We start from the raw sequence: 18,647 nt of genomic DNA, 5'->3' as shown, positions 1-18,647 counted from the left end.
TACAGCATGGCCCAGTCTAATAGCTGGCAATGATTGAGTTAAGTATAAAAATGGCGGAGTTGAAATTGTAAATTGTATATTGTATAGTAGTGTACATAGGAACCAGTTTCTCAGGAACTTAGCATGTCTTTTTTAATCCTGCACATCTTGTGTCTTAACTATTTTCTTTTTTCTCTATGCCTATTTTTATTATTGTATTTTGCACAATCGATGCGGGCATGACCACCCACATTTCACTGTATTCCCTGGTATGTATGTGACAAATAAACCTCTTGATTCTTGTACAAGTATACAAACCTAATAATACTCAAGTACCTGTGATCGGGAGTATTCCAAAAATAATATTTCAATAGTTTGATCGCCATCTGGTCCATCTGATGTCCATCTGGTCTACGACATAACCCACCACAACATATGGATCGGGGGCATTTGACGCGCTTCAATGCTCGACTCGCCCGACCCAGAAAACTGTGCCCGGAGACATTCGAGTGTAATACAGGGTCTGCAACAGGGTTTACTGCACTCTCGATACTGCCACCTGGGAGGATCTGGCCGGTACTGCACCCTCTGGGTCGCAGTATGCCTTCTAACGGCAACATACGGGTCCCTGACATTGAATAGAATATTAAAATCGAAAAACAATCAAATAACGAGTATATTCGTTGTTGGTGTTCAAAGGATGGCGCCCAATAACGAGTATAATCGTTGTTGGCGGGGAATGAGTTAATTGCGAATTTTTCATGCTGAGCTATAGATTGTGGATGAATACACACAGAAATGTACACCATGCCAATGTTCATGCTTTATTTGTTTTAAACGAGACGATTTAGAAATGGGTCCATTGGAAATACATGGCAATTTCAAGGAGGGTGGACCGCGCGGGAAACACCAATGACGTAGCCACTACACCTCCCTATTGGTCCTCACATTGAACAGGAACGTGCAACAGACAGCTGAATGCACTGGCAACTCAGACTCCAGATGACACCACTCATGTTTCCAGACGAGGCGTGCCCGACTGCCTAGTAATAATATAGCGATCTTTAAATACTTGACCTGTAAACATTTCACCTGGTTAGTTCATACAATCTATTATAATTAAGAGATATGCTGGGAAAAAATAATCACTTCTGTGCATAGATCACTATCAGCTTATAATACACATTTCACATGTCCTGGTTGAAAGCAGATGACATTCTCATTAAATACTCAAGCTACAAATGTAGGACTGTTCTGACAGTACAATATTGATGTAACTAAAATATTTGCTGGGTGGGGGGTGTTAATGCATAGCTCAATTAACAAAAAGAAATGGTTTGTCTCAACATTCAGCACTGAACTCTTCAGTGCCAACGAGCACCACCCCCAAAGTTCCTGCACATCGGAGAGGTCCTACTCCCAGAGAATAAACTTTTGAGGGGTAGAATAATCTCCTGGAACTTCTGCTTAGACCCTGAATCCTACTTTGATCCTACAATGATTTCACATCGATCGCAACGATCAACGTATGTAGTATTCAAAACGTATGCCGTTGCAGACGATCAGAGCATCACAAAACGACCCCCCCCCTTTGATGCCTTCATGATGAAACATAATACCTATTATATACCTTTGATTTGGAAATAGTATCGTGTCCAGACGAGCAACGCAAACGACTTTAGCAAAATGCACATAGCGCTCCATAACTCAGCTTCCAGGAATTAGCCCGGATCACTCTGAAACTATACAATATTCACCACGGGATAACACGTTAACGCTTTTTTACATATTAGACTACAAATAGTGTCTGTCAAATGAGCCGGACTATTTTCTCTATAGCTATAATATAGAATAATACAATAGATCCACAAAGATCGTGACATTTCGTGAAAATAGGCAATGGAAAGCTGGCGCTAGAGAGCAGAGATGGGCGCTGGCTATGGCGTTGAATGAGTTAAGTGTAGACCTAGGGCCCTTTCTCACTTACGTTTGGGGATCGAATCACTGCTCCCGGGAACGGGGGGGGGAGTGTTCTCACTCACCCCTTTTGGGATGCGAAACTGCGCTGATTCGTTTTACCCCCCGCTGAACGGGATCAGTTGGATTAGGTGGTCTCGGAATAGGGCCGTGCGGGTGCGGGTGACACATACAACGTCGTTACTGTCATGCTTGCTTGAATTTTGGGCAGATAACACCATACAGCAACAACTGGAGAATACCCACAAAAACGATATTTATGGGCAATTTGAGAGTTCATACCTCAACCAAAAACAAGTGGATGAAAACATGAAGCCACGTTACAAACGCACAGCACTTCCCTGGCTCGCATTAGGCCTGGCAATTTTTGTTTGTCATGCTATTTTCTATACATTAGTTTCTTGTTTGAATGCATTTATTTCTATTAGACCAGTGGTGCCCAACCAGTCGGCCGTGGTCGACCAGTAGATCAATGACATGTAATATAATTGCCACGAGCGATGGGATAATGTTAGCTGCTGGACAGGCTAAGCTAACTAGCGTTAGCTGTTAGCTTAGCGTTAACCCTGCAAAACGCTCAAAAGCGGACTCTACAACAGAGTTCCATTCGTGAGAAAAGAGGCAGAACACACAGTGAATGTATCCATTTTGTTTATTGCACGTTCTTTGCTGAAAAGAAAAAGTGCTACAGGCTATACTAGACTAGGCTAAGCTAACTAGCGTTAACCGTTAGCTTAGCGTTAGCCCTGGGAAACGCTCAAAAGCGAACTCTACAACACCATCCATTCGTGATAAAATGGGGTGGGTTATATTGACAAGGTTTGACAACAGAGGTTCAAATATAACTTCATATCTATTGCTTATTTATTCATTTTATATCAGCATCCAGACTCCAGCGCCATGTTAACACTTCCTGTGTTTACATTTTCGAACGTGACATCATCGCCTATGGCAAGCGTAAACGCTCAAAAGGCAAACCGTAAACAGAACCCGGAACGAAACAAGACTGCAGTGTGTACGCAAACTAGAGGGGGGAGAGGGAGGGGGGCGAGGGGGGGGGGGAGTTGGCATCAGATCTCGGAACGGGCCAGAACGGAACGGAATAGAAACGAATAGGGTGAGTGAGAAAGGGCCCTAATTAAATCAGATTGCCCCACATTATTCACATTACATGATTACACTATTACACAATATTATTACACTAGAATACTATTTCACAATGACACTATTGCACAGTATTCTTTACACTAGAATACTATTACACTATGACACTTAAAGAAACTTGAACTATTACACTAAATAAAATAAAAAATATCTCAACACTTGTAGGTGGAATCTGAGCCTCTAATGGCCTCCTGGTAGGTGCTTTTGTGAAACCCGATTGTCGTGGTCTTTTGCTATCATAAAAAACGTATTTTCTAAAAGTAATTTTTCAGGCTTTGCACTTACGCTTCCACTCCTCTAGGGACAGTGTGGCATTGTCATGACTGTCGTCGTATGACTCTGACTCAGGACAGTCTTCTGGGTCCCTCAAGGCGTCAAAGTACGGGTGTTCCAGAGTCAGCTCAGCTGTTGGCCTCTCCTCTCCATCCAGGACCAGCATCTTCTCAAGCAGGTCGATGGCTACAACAGGTTAGTTGGATAGAAATAATGCAACCGGTTACAGAAGGATCTTCTGAAAGACCTCCGTTAATGGACCCTGTGGTGGAACTGGATTAAGCAATTATGTGCATGGACATATCTTCATGACCAATATAACTTTATTAGTAAGATACAATACATGTAAGAGAGGTCAATGAGCTTAGCTAGAAGGAGTGTGGTGTCTGGCCACTGAAATCACACTGAAGGAGATGAGGGGGCTGTGGAGAAATTGGCCCTCCAAAAGGTGAGAGATGTGGCTATTGTCCTGATCAGACAATGGAATGTTAGATTCTTCCACAACCCTTTTCACAGATGTGTCATAGTGAGGTAAAGACAGCTGTAGCTAATAACTATTTTTACCCTGCTGATGATCTGTTAAAAAAGGGTTCATTAACTCATTCAGCGCCATACCCGACATTTCTCGGGTTATCTCGCCAGCGGTTGAGCGCCATACCCGAGATTTCTCGGGTTTTGATCCTTTGATACTTTTCCTCCGATCCCTGTTCTAAACCATCATCCGGATCATTCTATGTGTCCCTGGCTCGTTTGCCGACCAAATCTCACCAGGTGGCAGTATTGCCTACCTTTTGAACTCAGAAAGAAATGGATCAGGAGAGGCAATGAATGAACCGGACTATTGAGACTCGCTCTGAGGGGGAGCTCTTCCAAAGCAATCGCTAGAAGATCTGCTCTCCTCAAAACCTATAGTGTCCCGTAAACACGTGTAATTACTCGCGATCGCCGATTGTATCATTGGAATTATTCTTTTTGGATTACCTTCTGGCTAAGGTAAGGACCCCCTATGTCTATTTTACCAAACCGGAAACATCTTTATGTAACGATCACAGTGTCTTACTTTACCGGACATAAACCAAGCGTTTTGTAACAATCGCATTTTCGGGGTAAGACTACCCCCCCCCCCCCCCATATATATGTGTACATGGTATATACCTTTGATTTGGGAATATTTGGGGTTTAACGGGATCAACCAGAACGGTTTGGGCTTATTCCATATAACGCATTTTATCTCGCAATCTATGGAAAAAGACTGGATTATCTTGGAAATGGACGATGTTTAGCGTGTAATAAACTACAAACTACAGTGTGTAAAAACAAACTCTTTTTTACATGTTGGACTAGAAATAGTGTCCGTCAAATTAGCCATACTATCGTCTCCATTGCTATAATATAGAATATACAATAGTGTCCGCAAAGATCATGAAATATCGCGAAAATGGTCATGAAAAGCTGAAAAGTGAAGGATGGGGGAAGCTTATGGCGCTCAATGTGTTAAATAAGCAAAAATATTATATGTATAGGTATACATTCATAAAATAATGCTATATTCTACATTACATTCTTAGATTTACGCTAGGTTTAGGGTATGTGGCCGAGTCAAGTTCAGAAAGTGGGGTTACTACAACAGACCAACTTACCCTGTACACTAGCTCTAGGGAACAATGTTGAGAAGTCCTTTCTGGGGTAGCGTGGAAGGGACTTGATGTAACTTTTGGCCTATTGTCAGAGACAAATGGCATAAAAAAATACATTAAATTAAATAGAAAAATCATATTAATGGACAGGCACTGAAAACAAAATACAGTAAGTTGAATCGAGACAATAAGTCATATTCATATAAAATAGAACATAATTAAGGATGGCTCAAAAATCCACTGAAATGACAATTGATGTCCCACCTCCGGACTGTCCAGTTTTTCTGTGAATTCTGATCCAGGTACTCCAGTCACTTTCATGATCTGTGTTAGCTGGTCCATGTCTTGACAGGTCAAGGGGTTACAGTCAAGGTCCTTCAGACTAGATCTCTGGTCATATAATAATGATAATCTTTATTTGTATAGCACCTTTCTACATAAAATGAGCATAAAATAGACAGAATAAAAGCAGAAAATCTGTAAAAGGGTAAAAGCAATGTAGACGATAACAATACAAGAAAAGAAAACAATAGAAATAGCAGCATATGTACGATACACGGTACGATACACACTACTGGCATGTTACTGTAGAACTAGGGATGCTCGATATTGGCTTTTTTACCGATACCGATATACCGATATTGTCCAACTCTTAATTTCCGATACGTACCGATATCAACCGATATCAACCGATATCAACCGATATATGCAGGGTTTCCCCCCCAAAAAATGGAATAATTTCAGGTAATTAACATTACATATCTCTTGTTGTGGAATTAACACAACATTATGCATACTTTTGACAATAAATAAAATCAGAATTTGTTCTTACTTGCTTGCCTGGGTAAATAAAGGTTATAGAAATGTGAAAACCGATACCAATATTTTCCGATATCACATTTTAATGCCGATATCGGCGATAATATCAGTAGACCGATAATATCGGACATCCCTATGTAGAACCATGCATTTTAATGGCACATCTAGGCATGTTTTCTCCTTATTGATGGTTCACTATCTGAGCAGAACAGTACAAAGTCCAAGGTGGATGAAAAGGATACAATCTTTGCCTTTGAAAAGGGTCTTGCCATTGATCATCTCCGCCATGATGCAGCCCACGGACCAGATGTCCACTAGAACACAGAAGAGGCATTAATGAGAAATCAAGCAGAATGCACACTGTAACAGTGTATTGAGCTTTGCTTGGTGGAGTAGGAAGGGTTCCCTATTCATGAGAGAAGCGAGATGGTATTGCGGTATCTACTGTAGCATAACATATGCTAGTGAGTAATTAGTGAGTAATGTGATCCAGCAGGGCGTGTCGACAGAATGCATGGGGTTGCATTCTGTAGCCGATATACCGACTCCGTTTACCAATATAGATGTAAATGGTTCCCGGGGAATCAACGCCGTCATTCCTTTTGAGAGTAAATTTAATAGCAGCAGCAGAAACCATCCATAATGACGACAGCTCTGTCGTTGATAAGTAAGCGCTTTAAAACCATTCACTTTATTTAAATTCTTGGAAGATTATTGAGGGTGGACCATTTTCAATAATGCCAAGATAACAATAGGCATACATAAATAAAAGTAACAAACAAATAAGAAAAACAAAAAGATAAATCAGACAATAAGACACAAATATTAATATAGATAAAAATGTCCCAATGTTATCAGGGTGTCAAAGTGCTTTGTAAGTTATTCAGAGTACAGAGCACACCATCTAAAAGCAGTTAGGAGTAACATCACTAGAATAGAGTTAGGAGTAACATCACTAGAAAATGAGTTATGAGTTTTAGTACTGTAAAAACAGCTCAGATTAAATAACAGTGAGAATGTGTAACAGCTGCGATTGTCTTACCCGTCTGCGTGTAGTGCATCCAGTTCAGAATGACCTCAGGTGCACGGTACCAGCGGGTCACCACATAGCCCGTCATCTCAGCATCGGCACTGCGAGCCAGCCCAAAGTCCAGGATCTGCACCAATCGTAACAAAGTCTTGGTCAGAATCTGGTCAGGATTTTAACAAAAGGGTATCCACCCCGGCACCACTGAAAACCAAAGTATGTTACTGGGGGAATCCTTTATGCTAAAAAGTATTGACTCAAATCTTGATACAAGGACTGTAGGACACCTTTTTATTTATTTATTTATAAAACAAAATGTATACTGCATTTCATAGCTGTGAAAGCTTGGTTTACATGTGACATTTGTTATAATCATTGACGTAAAACAGGCCTGGATTTTGAGTTATGATGGGTTAATAAAGAGTATTTACCATCTAAAAATCAGTTTTCTCAAGAACACGCACATACTGTATAGCTATCCCAAATTTCTATTGAAATACAAATGTAAAGGCGGTCAGGTGGCGTAGCGGAGATTGCGTTCGTCACCAACACCGGAGACGCTGGATTCGCCTGTTCGAATCCAGCTCACAGCTCCGGCGTTGTCACCAGCTTGGCTGGCCGTTCACACTAATACAATTGGCTGTATTAGAGGGTGGGAAAGCTGGCGGGGTGGGTCCGGGTCGTTGTAAACAGCGACTCCTACAGTTTCGGTCGGGGCGCCTGCTCAGCGCGGATAGGATCCAAGGGGGGTAGTGTGATCCTTCCACACGTTACACCCTCTCAGTGAGAGTCCGCGCTGCCAGGTAAAAAGAAGCGGTTGATTGGCTAGACGTGTGTCGGAGGAAGCACGTGATAGCCTCCACTCTCCCAGACCGACTGTGGGGGGTAAGTGCGCAGCGACCAGGAAGGGGATTGGGAATTAGCATAACGACTAACATTGGGATGGGAGAAAATCTGAGGAAAAAGGAGGGGAAAAAAGATAAAAAAATTAATAAAAAATTACAAATGTAAAATAAAAATGGGTAAACGTAAGTTTAAACCTAATAGATGTAGCATAGTGTAGTAGTAGCAGAAGGCGTCGATCTGATCAACAACAAGATTGGTTCTGGGACTCACTGTGTCACGGGCCCGTTACATAACATCCTGGATGCTGGTGAAATGTTCTAATGGCTTTCCTAGCAGCACACAAACCTTCAACTCGCAGTCTTGGTTTACAGCCAAGTTTCCAGGCTTGAGATCCTGCAAAAAAAGAAAGATGCGTTTACCGACAATCCTTCTGCCGTTAGCAGCGTATTGAGAATGTATGTCCGTGATAATCAAATCATGAAAGCCAAAATGTTCAATACTTGTAAGTGCTCTGGTTTAGAATTCTGCCCCCCCCCCCCCCCCCCCCCCCTCTTATAAACATCTAGAGAGGATTTTAAATCGTCTTTTAGTGGTACAGGTATGACTCAACCATTAGGTAGTGCTGCAGACTAAAGATAGTTCCAAGGTTCACGCTTATGTGATTCTGCATTTAGCCGCGTCGTCATGGGAATTGGTATGCTGCTGTGCATTTGTGGGCCCTGCTCTGTACTATAATGTCACATGTAATGTGCGACTGTGACTAAGTGATAGCACTCCCATCTGCTCTCAAGAGTGATCGCGGCATGCAGCTCTGCCATGCTGCAACATCGTTGCTCCGTTGGGTATCATATTCCCCTCTCTGCCGCGGACCACTTAATCCTGTCATTAAACAGGACTTGAATCAGATGACATAGAACAGGCCCTCCCATAAACGTACCCATATCCCAGTAAAATCACCACTATGTCCACGTTGTCATAGTGATCCAGAGGTTGTTCCATTATTCACTGTCTATGGAGCGGTTCCAGGATTTATCTCTCAATGACATAATCACTAGAGCTCTGGTGTTTTGCACACAGAGAGATGTAGGTAACACTGTATATAACAATGAATAGTTATAACCAAGTAATCTATAAGCTATTAGTTAATGATGAACTTATCCTTAACAAATAATTTATACACATTTGTAAATGATTAATAAATAATTTCCTGTCATATTGTTAATGACCTAATAGCGTATAAATTATATATATAACTGATCATTATTATTGACATGGTCTAAAATCCAGATTGAAACTGAGCTGCACAATGTTATAGAAATAAAATATGTGAATTATATTTTAGGGTGGATTTTCCCATTAATAAAGTCTGATTGACCACCTGACGACCCCAATGAAGTGAGTACCCCTCCCACCACTCAAGAAATCAAGAAGTGCTGATTATTGTAAGGGTAAATTACAAGTCCTATGAGCTCAACTGATAAACTGGATAAATCCAGTGACTGTTGTGAAAGTGCAGCCGACAACCTGACCATGTGACGTGAGGACAGACAGCTGACAGGAGGAAAAGACCATGTGATGTGAAGACAGACAGGAGGAAAAGACCATGTGACGTGAGGACAGACAGCAGACAGGAGGAAAGACCATGTGACGTGAGGACAGACAGGAGGAAAAGACCATGTGACGTGAGGACAGACAGCTGACAGGAGGAAAGACCATAGGCTTGTTCGAGATGGGATAGGCGGACGCAGATCTGCGCAGGTTTTACTACGGCCTCGCCAAACGCGTTGCATGGCGGTTAGAATGTTGTCCGACTTGCTCTGAAAATCTGACGAGACGAGGCGCAGAACTCTCGCGGGAGCGAGCCACGCACAGCCTTCAGAGCGAGGCGCCACAGTACCTCTCACTCGGCTGCTCCCGGCTGGGAAGCGACTTGCTACGGTCGCGCAAAGCACCTATTGGCTCAGAAAAGTTGTCAGTCACCAGCCACGTGACAGCCAGGGAGTTATGAGACGTTTGATTGATTGATTGAAAACTCTATTATGTTATGCGTTATCATCATATCATCATGATACACTTCAAGCTGTCAGACACACACATACACACATGCGTCGTCTGTTTTGCCTCAATACTGTATATATAATTCTGTTTTGCCTCAATATACACAGTATACATATATATATTGATGCAAAACAGAATTATTCAGCAGTGTGTTGTGTGTGCGTGCGGCCAGGAGCGCGCAACAAGATGGTATACATTATGGTATATGAATAGTATATTCCACTATAGCAGTATATGGTGTGCTGTACATTTGAATCTGATCTAATTTTGCACACGGCCATCGCATTATAATGAGCTGGACAGGTGTGTAATGTGTGTGTGGTGACGTGAAAGCGTATCTGCCATGCGAGACTAGGCGAGAGGCTCTCGTGAAATCGAAAGTGTCCGCCTTTTTAACTCCTCCCCCGGCTTCACTCGGCTGCTCTCGTCTACTAGTCGAGGCAAACCGAAATCCATCTCGAACAAGCCTCATGTGACATGAGGACAGACAGCTGACAGGAGGAAAGGCCATGTGACGTGAGGACAGACAGCTGACAGGAGGAAAGACCATGTGACGTGAGGACAGACAGCTGACAGGAGAAAAGACCATGTGACGTGAGGACAGACAGCTGACAGGAGGAAAGACCATGTGACGTGAGGACAGACAGCTGACAGGAGAAAAGACCATGTGACGTGAGGACAGACAGCTGACAGGAGGAAAGGCCATGTGACGTGAGGACAGACAGCTGACAGGAGAAAAGACCATGTGACGTGAGGACAGACAGCAGACAGGAGGAAAGGCCATGTGACGTGAGGACAGACAGCAGACAGGAGGAAAGACCATGTGACGTGAGGACAGACAGCTGACAGGAGGAAAGACCATGTGACGTGAGGACAGACAGCTGACAGGAGGAAAGACCATGTGACGTGAGGACAGACAGCTGACAGGAGGAAAGACCATGTGACGTGAGGACAGATAGCTGACAGGAGGAAAGGCCATGTGACGTGAGGACAGATAGCTGACAGGAGGAAAAGACCATGTGACGTGAGGACAGACAGCTGACAGGAGGAAAAGACCATGTGACGTGAGGACAGATAGCTGACAGGAGGAAAAGACCCCAGGAGTAGCTATGCATGACGGTAGTTGTAACTGAGGGGTACAATTCCCTGACTGTATTAATCAAGTATGGTATCATTAAACCACTACCGTCTTATGTACATTATACTGGCCATACCGTACACGAGTATATGATGAGAACACTTCCCCACAATGATACGGTTTCCACACAATCTGGATTTAAGTATTTATTAGCAGCAAGAGTACATAATATACTTTACTTGAATGCGCTTATAAGGCAAAGGAATGTGCGTAGGCAAATCAATAATGAATGTCCATTCTCATATTACGCATGAGATAAGAATACAACCTGAATATTAGGAATTATATCTAGGGGATACTGGTAGGGGGTTCCTACCGGTTGTAAGCCAGCAGGGGGAGGCAATGCTCTAATGCAAAGTCTGGTTCCACGGGACTCAATAAGCTCCTGCTCGGGGAGGCGGTATTACTCCCTGGATCAGCGGACGAAAGGCAGCCGCTGTAATCCCAGTATGCGTGCAGCACAGGTGGAAGCCGGTCAGCCTCTCCAATAGAGACGGGCTCGAATGATGTTCCTCACGGGCAGGTCCCACAGCAGTGGGTGTAGACGATTCTTATCCGATCCAACAGCCTGGTCCAAAGCAATAATAATAATACTCCAGCCGGAAAGGGCTCTGCATTCACCGGTGTAGATCCTCCGGTGCGCGGTACTTCACATTAACTAAGTTGAACTTGACGTTATTCAACCAAGCTCTGATACTTTCCTATCCTATTCACACGCGGCTATAAGTGCTCTATTTAGACGCACAGTTGCTCACTTCACTTGGTCTTTGACTCGTGATGAAGGCTTACTAGTAAGGAGCGAACGATACGTTGAACAAACGTATTAGGATAAAACAAGACTCTATTTTGGGGCAATACGGGCCCACTTCACAGCACGTTGTATCGTAGTGTGAGGCTTCAACTTGTTACTAAGACTCGAACTGAACTGAACTACTTCTGTATTCACCTGCGCCATATTTATATGTACGGGGACAAACTAGTACCAGCCTTATTCCTGTCTCGTAGTCCTGGGCAGAACCGGGCATGTACAGACATGTCTTGACGGTAGCTTTGAACTCGACTCTGGGGGTAAGACACTGGCGCTGGTGGCACGCCATCCAATAAGAGAACGAAATATTATGGTCTGTACCAGGCTAAAGGGATATTCCGTGTATATGTACAAAGAATACACAAGGGATATCAAACGATATACAAATATTATGCAATATATATCAATCAATAAATACACATATTCGGTTTAATCTGACCCTTTGTAACAGTAGTCTCCGTCACTTTGATAGGTGCATAGGAGTCACCCCTCATCACCCCTCAATATTATATAAATTATAAATGAAAAAGTGAGACATTACCTGAATTATATTTGAACCAAACTAGTTTGCATTGCATGTTCTATTATATATTCTGCTCTAAATAGCTTAATCTTCACTAATGATGAATTTAACTTTATATTAATAAAGTAAAATGAATCATTAATGAAGATTACGCTATTTTAAGTTTACTTTATTTGTTCAAGGGGGACAGTGTACATTAATAAAACATTTTACAGATGTAAATGCACCCAATTTGAGCCAAAAGGCTAATTTCCATTGGCAGTCCCCCCGCCAGAAGGTACAGGCTAATAATAATAATAATATAGAGCAGAATATAGAATAGATTTATTAGGTAATAGGTAGGTATATTAAAAAAATATATATGAGTGAAGTCACAACGTCTGATATCCTCTCTACTAACTTTAAACCACATATTCTCTACTCTCTACTATCAAGCTAGCTATGATTGGCCCCAATGAAGTGATTACCCCTACCACCACTCAAGAAAGTGCTGATTATTGTAAAGGGATAATTACAACAAGTCCTATGAGCTCAACTGATTATAAATATAGATCGCTATATGTTATAATGTCCTTACTCATAGTATTCTATCGCAGACATCTTAGTAGGCAAACAATAGGTTATTGTAATCAAATAACTGGAATCATTAAATGACAAACATAGCCAATGAGCTGTGGCATTGGGCCATATTGGCCAACATGACATTGATTGATTGATTGATTGAAAACTTTATTAACAGATTGCAGAATGGGTACAATACAGTACAGCTCAATACACACAATTGTTAAGGGGATGCAGACCAGAGAAAGACTTTCGTCTTGTTTACATCAGGGTCCCTCATTTTCAATTCATCAGGACATATATGACATACATGACATACAGATAGTCAGTACTGCTACATCTATACATTTATGACATACCAGATTTGCAAATACAGTACTGTTTGTGATACAGAAGGAGTCAAGAAAAGGGAGTATATACATTTGACGTAGAAACTGTACATTGGAGGAGGTTGGGTGGGGGGGGTTGGGTACATTGGGATATTGACAACCATACTGGGTAATTTACATTGGAGGTGGTTGGGGGGGGGGGGGGGGGGCACACTGTATAAACAAGCAAAACTGTACATTGAGGGGGGGGGGGGGGGGGAGACACTGTACAAACAAACAAAATTGTACATTGGACTATTGACAAAACCATACTAGGTAAATGACTGTACATTGGAGGGGGTTGGGTTAGGATATTTACAGGGGCCAGTGTTGAATTGCAGTCTCCCGTAGGTGTCCCTTGAGAGAGGTTTTGAAAGTGGGTAGTGATCCACATTCCTTTACAGCTTTGGGTAGGGCGTTCCACATTGATGTGGCATAATTGCGAAACGTGTTTAGTCCCTTATTTGAGCCGAATCTGGGTTTAACATGATTTGTGGAGCTCCCTCTGGTGTTGTGATCGTGGTATTCACTGACCTTTGACCTATGTCACAGGATTTAATAGGAGATTGAATACTGTAATTCCACACTCACAAGTGTACTACTATCAATTCCACTGTATATTAACTAGGCTTGAGCGGTATGACAGTAATACAGTATACCAGGATATTTCGAAATCCCGGCGGTATAATTCTCAATACCGTGACTTCACAGACTGCTATTACACTGACACGGAGTTGATTGTAGTGCACAGCACGCGCCAGCAGAGGGCAGGGCAGTCTGTCTTTCCCTCTCTCAGTCAGAGCTCAGCAGAGCAGAATGCCGCAACGCCCGTGTTCCTTTGAAATGGTTCCTGCATGAGTGGACTCGGGGACACGTTTGGGTACCGGTAAGTTATGTTATGGTTAAGCGATTGGAAGATGAGCGTATGAGATATGAATGCTGGTAGTGTATGTTTGGTAAAGCGTTCCAGTTCGACTGTGTGTGTGCGTATTGGCTTCGCGATTCACTACATTGGTTTAACGGCTTAAGCTGGGTTTTGATTATCACTTAATCAATGCAGAATACATTTTGTGCGTCTGTATGTGTAGTTGTGTACTAGGGCTGCAATGATTAGTCGACATAATCGACGACGTCGATCATAAAAACTCGTTGACGCAGACTTCTTGCATCGATTAGTCGTTTAAAAAAAATATATAAATTATTATTTTTTTCTTTTTTTTTTTTTTTTGCACTACCTATCTTTGTGAAAGTGGCTTCTCAGCTCTGGTCCAGCTGAAGACTTCTTAGCTTAACATAACAGATCGACAGTAAGTTTGGGGGAACTAATGGGATAACTGGGGATGTTGTTTGGTCCTGACAAGTCTCAAAGTCTGGGGTGATGGTAGACAAAGCAACTCTGAGGTCATGCTCAATGTCCAATCTGTTCCTCTGCTCTGTCTTCAGCTGGACCAGAGCTGAGAAGCCACTTTCACGACTAATCGAAAAAATTATCAACAGATTAGTCGACTACCAAAATAATCATTAGTTGCAGCCCTATTGTGTACTACTGTCGTGAGTTTGTGAGTCATATTGCTCTAATTTCAGCCTCCGTTATACGTTATTTGTTCTGTATGACTTGTTTCATATCTGTGTGTCTTGACTGTGCGCGCTGATTTGTTTACTTGGTAACACAGGTTGCTAAGGAATTTAGGTTTGAGGTTGAAGAAAGTGCACTTTTAGGTTGAAAGAACGTCCCTAATGTCAACGTGTTTCAATATAAGCGTTATGTATGGTGATAACGAGTATATTGTTAGCGCCGCTCCCCCCCCCCCCCCGCTGATGAAAATTAAAGTCAAAAATGTTTACCGCCCAAGCCTAATATTAACCTGTGTAACTCAACTGCCCCATACTTCCTATATTAGACTGGTAGGTGTTGCTACACACATAGCAGTAGCAGGGCTTGGGCAGGGTGTGCCTTAACATCTCCAGACAAGCAATCATACAACAGAGATACAGTAAGTCTACTCAACCTACCAGTCAGGGCAGGGTGAGCGATGACTCAACACCAATGATTAATTAAAACAACATTCTCATGCTTAATCCTGGTGTGCCATGATAACTGTCCAGCCAGGGGTGCCTTCTACATAATACATTTGACCACAAAGCTTATAAAAACCTGTTTTAATTACATGTCAAAATTAATTTATAAGATAATCATTTAAAATGCCATATCAAATTGAATACGCTATATTCGCTACTGAATGTGTATTTACATTGTGAATATGGTTTCTCAACTTTCATCAAGTGCAAATGGAAAATACGTGTTATTTCTTCTAAAATATTTCCCCCCAATGAATGACTAGCTCTGGGATCACTTCAGTCCGGATGAACTAGCAGAATTATTTACAAATAGACCGCCAAACACACACTAGTCTCAACATTATCCAGACCCATCTCCACACTGTGTTTTAGCGCTGTGCCAGCCCACACAGTGAGTTTGGATAGCTTTTGCCTTCTGGAGGCGAATGTCCCTCCCTCTCAAAGTGTGTGAATGTCGAGAGAGAGCGAGAAGGAGAGAGAGTGAGAGGGAGAGAGAGTGAGAGTGAGAAAGAGAGCGAGAGGGATAGAGAGCGAGAGAGCATGAGCGAGAGAGCATGAGCGAGAGGGAGTGAGGGGGGGAGAGAAGGAGAGAGAGAGAGCGATAGAGATGGAAAGCACTTTGTGCAATTCCTGTTTCTTTCTCTCTCTCCGTTCTCAGAAGCAAGTTGTTTATAAATATCCTATCGTCATTGCCTATTCTTTTTTGTTATTAACTCTGCCAAATTATCTTTTTTTATCCATGTTTTTTATTATAATTTTTCAACACAACTAACATACATCTCCATTCATACACATAACCTGCCAATTAAAGTGTTCATAAATAGTATATATATATATATAGTAAAAAATTATGTTGTAGTTTCCTTTAAGTAGCACCCACATTTCCATTTAGCATGACAGACATAAACTCCTCTGGACGCTGGTATTGAACAAGTGAAGGAGGCCAAATTGTTGGGTGTAACTATTGACGAGGCACTACTTTGGTCTACCCAGATTAATAACATGGTTACCAGGATGAGTAGAAACATCTCCATAATAAGAATAAATGCCTACCCTCCTAACGAATACAACAATTAAAATGGTAGTACAATCTTTAGTCTTGTCCCATCTTGACTACTGCCCAGCAATTTGGTCTAGCGCGTCAAAGCAAGAGCTTAGTAAACTCCAGCTCACTCAAAATAGAGCTGCCCGACTCACTCTTCACTGCTCTATAAGGAATAGTGTGGAGGGAATGCATGCTAGACTGTCGTGGATGAGGGTGGAGGAGAGACTAGCATGCAGTTTGATTGGGTTTTTAAAGAACATTTGTACCTTGGGTAAACCCACTCAATTGTATTCTATGCTTTTATCCACCAATGATAGACATGGCCATAATACCAGACATGCTTCAAGTAGTCGCTTCACCCTACCTCTGCCTAGAACCAACGCTCTAATGAAAACGGCAATGTATAGAGCCATAACATACTGGAATAGGATCCCATTACATATTATTATACGGACGGAAAACAAGGACAGTTTAAAAAAGAAACTTAAGGGACGGCTAGGTGGTGCAGTGGGCAAGGCACTCACCACAAATGCTGGAGAAGCTGGGTTCGAGCCCAGCTCTCCACATTGTTTTCAGTTTGGCTGGTCGTCCGTACTAATACAATTGGCAGTATTAGGGGGAGGGAAAACTGAGGGGTGGGGATCGGACGTTGTGGACAGCGACTCCTACAGGTCGGTTGGTGCGCCTGCGCAGTAGAATCAAGAAGCGATGGGGGCGGTGCCCCTCCAAAGCGCAGACCCCTGACGCTGAAAGATCGCGCCGCGCAGGTGAAAAGATGAGACGGCTGCTACCTCGAGTATCGGAGGGGACTCGTGCTATGTATGGCTTCGTCCACATTGCAGCTGGCTTGTGGGAGGCAAGAAACAGCATTTGAGACAGGGGAGGGTTGAATTGGACGATACGAAATTGGGATGGGAGAAAAATAGAAAATGAGAGAAAAAGTGGATAAAAAAAAAAAAAAAACTTAAGGAGCCATAATCCGGAAGGAAATTAATATATGTCATGCATGAGTGTAGCTGCAGCCATGTTATCCAAAACTTCTTCTGTTTACTTTGTGTGTTTTTTTTTCTTTTTAAAAGGTATGGTGAAATTGATGTTTTAGTAACATTGATGAGCATTCTGAAAGCAATTCTTAAAAAGATTCACTTTTAAAAACAATCTTAAATTGTATTTAACACTGTAAAGTATTTTGTTTTGTTTTTTTGTTTTCTGTTTCTTTGCTTGCATGTAATTTTAGCCATCTTAATTGTTAGTTTCATTGTGCATTGTGTGTCGAGTACTGACTTTTAATAATTCTGTTTTGCAATAATTGTTTTTGTATGTTTTTTTGTGTGGACCCCAGGAAGACTAGCTGGTTGCCATGGCACCAGCTAATGGGGATCCGTAATCAAATCAAATCAAATCAAATCCTCAAAAAAGTTCGGAAGCGTTATTTCGGGCGATTATTCCTCCACTTTAATAATACCAATTGGTATTGTATTTTATATCGTTGGAAAGCCTGATTAGTTACCATGTGTGTAGCGGCCCAAAGAATAATATTCTTCTGTTGGTATTCACTCTCGTTTTGAGTTGTTTGGTGGATTGGATGATTGTACTCTCCCACAGTAATAAGTTCGTGCCAGAGTAACCAACGCCACCATGTTGGCTGACTTGCGGAAAATCCTGGTTGAGGAATGGGATGTCATGTGTTCCGACTTTTTTCTGTATTTTTGCTCCCATCCCAATTTAGTCGTTATATGCCAATTCCCTTCCTGGTTGTTGCGGCATTGCCCCACTGTCGGGCCTAGGGAGGGTGTAGAACTACCACATGCCTCCTCCAATACATGTGGAGTCAGCCAGCCGCTTCTTTTCACCTGACAGCAAGGACTCTCACTGGGGGAATGTAATGCACGCTATTTCCCCCCGATCCCCTCCCTGCTGAACAGGCGACCCGACCGACCAGTAGGAACCGCAGTTTACAACGACCAGGACACATACCCCGCCGGCTTCCCACCCGCTAACAATTGTGTTCGTAGGGACGACTGACCAAGCCGGAGGTACCGCTGACAGCTGGATTCGATCCCAGAGTCTCTGCGGTGGTAGGCGAGTGCATTCTCCACTGCGCTACCCAGCCGCCCTTCCAAACTTTTTTGAGGAGTTTATGGTTCCCAGAGTTGAACAAAGTCTTTGTGCTTGCCCTTAGCGATGTAAGTCAGTCTTTCCAGACCGATACAATCTGAAGCCGACGGCTTCTCAGTTACAGTGGGTGACAATATTGTCACAAGGAAAGATGAAATTACATACCTAGGTTCCATCCTAGAGGCACATCTTTCCTGTGACAAAATGGCATCCAATGTAATAAAAAA

General features: G+C 42.5%; 1 protein-coding gene across 1 annotated transcript in view; it reads right to left on the bottom strand.

Moving 5' to 3' along the window:
- mapk13 (mitogen-activated protein kinase 13) overlaps nt 1-18,647 on the bottom strand; it is a 73,972-nt gene that overhangs the window by 27,257 nt on the left and 28,068 nt on the right. Inside the window, exons 6-11 of the mRNA XM_084334083.1 lie at nt 8,068-8,115; nt 6,892-7,006; nt 6,092-6,163; nt 5,295-5,374; nt 5,034-5,112; nt 3,406-3,579 (exon numbers count right to left, since the gene is read on the bottom strand). Coding sequence (XP_084190209.1) covers nt 3,406-3,579; nt 5,034-5,112; nt 5,295-5,374; nt 6,092-6,163; nt 6,892-7,006; nt 8,068-8,115 — 568 coding nt within the window. The remainder of the gene's footprint in view (nt 1-3,405; nt 3,580-5,033; nt 5,113-5,294; nt 5,375-6,091; nt 6,164-6,891; nt 7,007-8,067; nt 8,116-18,647) is intronic.

Source organism: Notolepis coatsorum, assembly GCF_963971535.1.
Source record: "Notolepis coatsorum genome assembly, chromosome: 17".
In the NCBI taxonomy this organism is placed as follows: domain Eukaryota; kingdom Metazoa; phylum Chordata; class Actinopteri; order Aulopiformes; family Paralepididae; genus Notolepis; species Notolepis coatsorum.
Note: the sequence above shows the minus strand (reverse complement) of the source record. Positions and strands in the feature narration are given on the sequence as shown.